General features: G+C 58.5%; 1 protein-coding gene across 1 annotated transcript; it reads left to right on the top strand.

Moving 5' to 3' along the window:
- The first annotated feature begins 1,308 nt into the window (after nucleotides 1–1,308).
- On the top strand, nucleotides 1,309–6,472 carry C20H20orf204 (chromosome 20 C20orf204 homolog). The gene is made up of 5 exons (XM_064730320.1): nucleotides 1,309–1,758; nucleotides 4,722–4,856; nucleotides 5,097–5,159; nucleotides 5,252–5,401; nucleotides 6,218–6,472. Exons 1-5 carry the CDS (start codon nucleotides 1,309–1,311, stop codon nucleotides 6,371–6,373), a joined length of 954 nt encoding a protein of 317 aa, XP_064586390.1. The 3' UTR covers nucleotides 6,374–6,472.
- Nucleotides 6,473–7,037: the final 565 nt, after the last annotated feature.

Raw genomic sequence — 7,037 nt, 5'->3', positions numbered from 1 at the left:
CGTGCCTGCCAGTGCTGGCTGCACCAAGCTGGGCTACAGCCTCTTGCCAAAACGGGTGAGAAGCCAAAAACAGATCTTTTAATGCTGGAGCAGAAAGGCTTTTGCTTCAAGGTTGGTCTGGAAGCAAAAGCCTTTGTTGCTTTGGGTTCATAATGGAAACTCTTGTGCATTCTCTGGAATAGCTGATGAATGGGTGTAGCTCACGGATGTCCCATGGAATTGTAGTTTCCCAAAGGTGAGTGAGAGGCATTGGGAGTTGAAAGGCTCTTGCTTAGGGATTTTGTGCCATTGCTGGAAAAGAGGGGAAGAGTTTGGGAAGGGGAATGGAGATGATGTTCAAAGGAGAGTGTAGACATGGCAAGGAAACCTGGCTGGACAAGAATTCAAGACTGAGGCAGAAACTGCAGGATGAAAACAACTTTAAAAGTTTTCAGTGTGTGCTGTCCTTCAGCCTCTTGTGCTCCCATGGGGGCTTTATCCTGCTTTTCTGGGCAAGGAATGTGGGATTCTGATTCCTGGTGTAGTGATGTGCTGGGGAAAGCTGGGTGCCTGTGGTGCATAAATCCCTCTGCCCAGTTGGTGGCTGCAGAATTGGGATGGGGAAGGGAAGTGGGAATTGCAGTGGTGTGGCTTTTCCTGCTGGGGAGATTGCTGACCTATTTTGGGGGCATTTCCCTTGAGCCAGGTAACACAGGTGCAACCCACTGATGGCATCCTCATGCTACCCCTGCCCCTTGCTTAGGTGGCACCACCACATCTTGCAAGGAACTTTTGGGATGTGGAAGCCCCAAGGAAGGGGCCTTTTGCTGGGCACTGTGGCACCTTCTCACAACATCAGGCTCCCTTGGCCACCTGCTCCTGGTACCTGCAGCTTCCCTTTCCTTTGGGCTACATTCCTTAGCTTGGAGATTATTTTTTCTTACTTAAAAGCAACCATCAATCTTAGAGCCTTTTAATGTTTGTAGATGTCTTGGTGGTTTTAAATGGATTATGGCACCCATGAATTTTAGCTATATATAGAGCTCAATAAAGAAGTTATATGGGTCCTGTCCCAGTGGAATGCTGCAGTGTGCTGTGGGTCCCACTTCCTGGGGAGGGACATTCTCACCAAGCTTAGCAGAGCTGGATTATTCACCATTTGTTCTATTTCTTACTCAATCACCCACATTCAGCTCCTCAGCGGAGCCTTGTTTCAGTCAGTTCAGTTTTTCCCAAAATTGATACAAATTGAGTCAGGGCAATTTCTGTGCCTGGGCTGGGGGTGCGGTACAAAATGCAGAGGGGAAGGAGGAGGAGAGAATTGGAAGCATGAGAACACTCCTCGTGTTGATTTTTTGGGGGTCTCACCCTGGGCAGTCCCTTGGTGCCATTGTCAGTGTTCACTCTGAACGCAGAGTGAAAGAATCGCCCCACGCCAACAGAAATCGAAACTGCGGGGGTTTGCAGCCGAGCGTGCAGCTCCGGGCTGGGGACACGCGTGGGTTGGAACCCCCGGGTGGCTGCGAGCAGGGGCTGCTGCCCCGCCGGCCCCTCCGGCCCTTGGGACCCTGTGGCACCCCGGGCACGGCCGCTGCTCCCGCGGCCGGGGGGGCCGGGCGGGCTCCCGGGGCTGGGCCGGCGCCGGTGCCGTGTCCCGTCCCCCCCGCGGCCGCCGGGCCCGTCCCCTCCCCTCCCACCGTGGAGCCAAGTTCAAACCGCGGGCCCCGGCGCAGCGGGACGGGGCCGGACCGGGCTCCCCGGGACCCGCGGGGCTCCATGGTGAGTGCGCCGGGACACCCCTTGTCCCTGGCACCCCTCCTTGTCCCCTCCTCTTCTCCGGGACACCCCCTTATCCCCGGCACCCCCTTCCCCTTCTCCGGACACCCCTCCCTGGAGGCCTCTGACGGACCGGAGCTCTCCGCGCTGCCGGGATGGGCTCGGCTCGGCCGGGCTGGGATTGCAGCACCAGCGGTGGGGCTGGGGACCTGTCGGGAGGTGACTGGTTCTTCTGGAATGGGGCTCGGACTGGTTGGGATGGGGCCAGAGCACTTGAGAAAGGGCTTGGAGCACTTGGAATGGGGCTGGGCTGGGTCCAAATGGGACTTTGTTCCATCGCGACCCCTCTAAGGATCTGAGCTGGGAGTCCGTGAGGAAGGGGCTGGGGTCTGGCCGGGGAAGCTGGTCCAGCTGGGATCAGGCTGTTGGGTCTGGGATGGGGCTGAGATCATCAACACCTCGATGGGGCTTGGATCTGGCTGGTCCTGAGGTAGAGAGGGTCTGTCCTTGGAGGGTCTGTCCCTGCCTTGGGGCTCTGGGAGGTGACAGAGTCCCTTAGGGTAGGAGGGACTCGGGGACAGAGTCTGGCTGGCTGGAAGGACCTGGTGGGGTTCCCAGGCTGGCAGCAGGAATTGCCCCTTGCTGCTTTCCTGGCAGGAGTGCCAGCAGGAGCTGCTCTATCTACAATGGTGATTCCCCTTATCTCCTCGTATTTGCTGGAGGATTAGAGTGAGGATGAGATTAGCCGTGCCTGTCCTGCACTCGTGCTTCCCAAGGCTGCTCCTTCACTGCCAGCTCGCCCCTAGGGAGGGATGTGCCACCTGCTTGTAGCTTGCTGCTGTGAGATGGGGCTGAAGGCAGAAGGAATACCCTGAATCAGCTGCTGAACTTGTTCTCCTCCATCCTGAAAGGGGAGAAGTCAGGAGCAGGATTTGCCACCTCAGTCTCCCTGCATCCCTCTCTTGCCATTTCTTCTTTCCTGCTTTCCATGGTGGGGGGAAGCACCTACAGCACCTGCTGCCCTCCTGCCCTGGCTGTTCCCTGGACTACTCTGCACTTCCTTCTGGGCTGAGCACTGAGCCCAGCCTTGGCTCTCATGGAATGCTGGAAATGGTGTGCTTTCTCCTAAAACTGGCTCCCAGTTGTTTAATATACCACTTCAGGGAAGTAATTCCCATTTTCTTGGTAAAATTGCACAGCTTTGCCTTCCTGGCAGAGGAGACCTCTGGAGAGCAACCCTTAGACTTTGGTCAGGGTGTCCTTGTAGAAGCAGTGCTCTCTGATTATACCCTCAGCTCTCTGCTTAATCACCTCTGGGGCAAGATCTCTCAGTGGTTTGCAGGAAGCAAAGCCAGGAAGGAGCACAAGGAGGCTTTTCCCTGCCCTTCCCAGCTCCCAAATAGAGCTCAGCTCTTCTGGAAGATGTGTGGTGATTAGGGATGCTCAAGAGCCCAGTGGGGTTTCTACAGGTTATACCTGAGTTTGCTCCTCTCTTTGCATGTGCTCTGAGGTGATGGCTGTGTCCGTGTGTTCCCAGAACTGTGCTGTGTTGAATTTTGCCTCATATTAAGCCTCTATCACTCCCATTGAGCTGTAGGAAGATGGGAAAAGGTTTCCTCACCCTTTTGGAGCCAGGTCCAGCCCAGGATTGAGTAGGGAGCACAGAGCAGGTGTGGATTTTACAAGCAAAACCCCCTAGGCTCTCACCAAAGAGGACAGACGGAGTGTGCCTGGGCTTGGAATTCAGTGAGGGAAATTCTTCCTTCCGGCTTCTTGGAGCAGAAGGGCAAGTGCAGAGGTGCTGGGGAAGGCAGTGACCCCTGAGCTGAGGTGGGGAGCAGCAGGCAGAGCTGCAGGCAGAGCTGTGGCCCCTTCCCCCTCACTTTGGCTGCAGCACAGGGGTTGCATAGTTGGAAGGAGCTGAGCTGCTTTCTGCCTGCCCAGACCTGACACCTGCAGCATGAGGGTTGTTTGGGAGGGGGTTGTGTTTGGGGGGGACTTTTCCTGAAAATATGAAATGACAGAAATGCCAGGATGGGGCCCCAGGGCTGTGCCCTTGCTCAGAATGTGGAGACGTGTTGAGCTGTTGGGTTCCTTTCCTGGAACAAATTCTGAGCTCCCCATCCTCACTCTGCTGCTGCTGGGCTGCTCAAATATCCCCATTCCTGGTCACCTGAGCTTGTGCTGGCTTTTCTTCAAAGCTGTGGGTTCATCCCTGCCTCGGAGGGTCCATCCACCCCTCCCTGTGCCCCTGTGCCAGCTCATGTGTCAGCCCTTGGGCTTCCCCGCTCTGCAGGGGCCAGCATGGGGCTCTCGGAGCTTTGGAGCCAGGAGCTCAGAGGCAGCTGGGATGTGCTGGTGAGAGCTTGTGCTGCTTGTGGTGAGGGCCCCCAAGCCTGGGATGACCTTCCCTGAGCTGCAAAGAAGCTGGAAAATGCTGTATTACAGAGGTGTGGGAGCATCCCTTTGAGGGTGTTTGGATCTGTTTGAGCTGAGCTGTGGATGTTGCTGGTGGGGACCAGGCAGCTCCTGCCTCCAGCTCCTTTCCAAGGAGCCCAGGTCTCTGCTCCCCTTGGGTTTTTTGGCACTTGAGGTTCTCTGGCCTTGAAATGGCACAAAGTGGGATCATGCTGGGGCAGAGAGCTCAGGGATGAGCCCCACAGACTGACACAGGCCCCTGGCATAGCTCTGTGCCAAGAACACCCCTGCAGGCATCAGAGAGAGCTCTGTGTGTGCCATGGGCAGCGCTGCTGGGCTGGGCTCAGGCTGGAGCAGTTTCCCAAGGGCTTTGCTCCAGGGGGAGATGGCTCATCAGGGAGGATTTCTTTGGGAGAGGAGACATTGAGGCTCCTCCATCACATGTTGCATCCTCAGGTACAGGTCCAATGGAGCTTCTGCCTAGGGGTTGAAGGCAGAGCCCGGGACATCCCTTAATCCCCAGATGACTGTGAGCCCTTCCCTGGCAGATTTTCCCCCGGGTGCTGTCCTGTGCTGTTCTGCTGCTCCTGCTGGTGGCCGTGCTGAGCAGAGGCAGGAGGTGCAGCATCGCCAGGATCCTGCGGCAGTACCGTGCAGTCATCTTCCATGAGCTCCAGAACCTGGTGAGCCGAGCAGGGCTCTGCCTGGGGCCAGCCCTGGCCTGGGGGTGCTGCTGGGCTGGATGCAGCCCTGAGGAGGGATGTGGGGAGGGAACCTTAATGTGGAGCTGGCTGCTTTGCCAGCAGTGCTGGGGTTTGTTGTTTAAATGGGGGATTGTGGTTGTGGTTAAATGGGGGATCCTTGCTCCAGGTGGGAGGCACTGATCCTGAGACCTGCTGGATGTTTTTGCTTTATTTCTGCAGAGGAACCTGACTGGGTCAGTGTACAGGAGTGGGAGGGCTGGGCCCGCTTGTCGTTCAGACAAGGTGAGCACGGAGGGACCCGGGGCTGGGGCATGGCTGGGCTGAGCCCCCAGGGAGCCACGGAGCCTCCCTCCCTGCCCTGTGCTTCCCTGCAGGACCAGAGGATCCTGCTGTCCATCTACAACATCAGCATGTCCCTGCGGGAGGCGGGGGACACCCTGCAGGGCCCCGAGGAGCTGGTGGTCTGGAGGGTGGCCAGGAACACCAACACTGTGCTCCGGGAGAACTGCAGGAGAATCAGCAAGGTAGGAAACCCTCTGCTGCCCAGCCAGGTCAGTGGCTCCCAGTCCTCAGGGCTTGCCTTCTTTGAGCTCTCTTGGCTGCCCATGAGGAGTCTCCAGGCTCTGCCTGCTTCACTCTGGGAGCTGGGGAATGCTGATGGCACATCCTCCCCTGGGAGCTTCAGAATAACCAGGGGAGGGAGGTTCTGTTGTGGCAGTGTGGGCCAGGCTGGTGGGGTTTTACCATGGGCTCCCAAGTGGGTTTTTCAACATGTGCCACGATGCCATGGCTGAGGTGGGATTTCTCACCCTGTGGGTGCATTCACCCTGTCCTGCTCTTGCTTCTGAGAGCTCATAGGCAAGAATTGGGATTTCTCCCCTAAGGGCTGGTCTGGGTTCCTCTGGCATCTCTGAGGCTCTGCTGGAGAATCCCCATCCAAGAGATCCCTGTGGCAGCACCAGCAGTTCATCAACCAGCAGGGAAAACCAAGGGCAGTGGATGCCAGCTCCCAGCTCTGCTTGACCCTGGCACAGGGCTGGGACTGCCCTCCCTGCCCCTGCCAGGGACATTGGCTGGGGACAGCCCTGCCTGGGGTCTGCTGGTGTGCATGGAGCTGCTGCTGCTCTGGAGATCTGCTCTGGTGTCCGTGGGTGTGCTGCGGGGTGTACACTGCCAGCTCAGACAGGGACAGCCACCTTTGGGGGGATCTTGGGGACCTGACACCGCGACCATAGGCAGTTTGGCCACCTCAGCCATGTGTGTGGTGCCTTTTGTCCCCTGACTAATATCTCTGTGATGCGGGGGGGTTTCTGTCCCCTCCGTGGGCACACGGACCGCAGAGCCCAGCTCACCCCGGCCCGGCCCCGCGGCGGCAGCCGGCCCGCAGGAGGCAGCAGCGGCTGCGGGACCTCGGCAGGAAGGCGGAGAGGCTGCAGACCTGCTGGGAGAAGCTCAACGCCCTGCACGCTCCCCGCCAAACCTCCTGGGACTCGTAGGAACGGCCTGGCCTCCCACCGGGGGATGGATGCGCTGCTCCAGCCCCGGGGCTGGTTTGGGAAGCTGGGACAGACTCAGCCCTGAGGGCTGGATTCATCCTCCTGCTCCAAGCCGTGCCCAGGCACCTGATCCACCACTCCTGGCTGGGGCTGGCAGGTTGGGTTGCTGTGGGATGGCTGTGGCTGACTCCTGGAGCACCAGAAACACTGGGGAGAAGAAGGGAAAGAACCAAAAGGAGAAGGTGAGGTGTGGATTCTCAGCTGCTCCCGGCCCTGCAGCACCTGCTGCTCTCTTGAGGACAATGGGTGTGCTTTGGGGCAGGAAGAGGACATGTGGGGCCGTGGCTGTGCTCTGGGGGCTCTGCTGGAGCTGAGGCCACAGGGATCTGCAAGGCTCTGAGGTTACCAGGGCTGTGCATGGGGACAGTGTCCCTGAGGCACTGCTGGGGTGTGCAGAGCAGCCGGGCACCCTCAGTGGGCAGGGAAATAAAGGTGCATCACAGGGGAAGCCTGGGGGGCTCTGATACCCAAAAATGCCAGGCAGTGAGGGGGCTTGAGACCAAGGCTCAGCCTCGATGACGGGCAGCACTGTGGAGGGAACTGAGTGCTTGGCACTGTGGGTTCCCCAGCAGGGAGGGATGGTGGGGTGTGGGATGAGGTGAGG

Source organism: Zonotrichia leucophrys, chromosome 20 (genome assembly GCF_028769735.1).
Source record: "Zonotrichia leucophrys gambelii isolate GWCS_2022_RI chromosome 20, RI_Zleu_2.0, whole genome shotgun sequence".
Taxonomy (NCBI): domain Eukaryota; kingdom Metazoa; phylum Chordata; class Aves; order Passeriformes; family Passerellidae; genus Zonotrichia; species Zonotrichia leucophrys.
The sequence above is the reverse complement of the archived record's forward strand: the minus strand, read 5'-3'. Positions and strand labels throughout refer to the sequence as shown.

Coding starts and splice junctions, on each gene's coding strand:
- C20H20orf204 (XM_064730320.1), top strand. CDS start 1,309: ATGAGAACACTCCTCGTGTTGATTTTTTGGGGGTCTCACCCTGGGCAG. Junction 1,759..4,721: donor GGGACCCGCGGGGCTCCATG/GTGAGTGCGCCG, acceptor CTTCCCTGGCAG/ATTTTCCCCCGGGTGCTGTC. Junction 5,402..6,217: donor ACTGCAGGAGAATCAGCAAG/GTAGGAAACCCT, acceptor CACGGACCGCAG/AGCCCAGCTCACCCCGGCCC.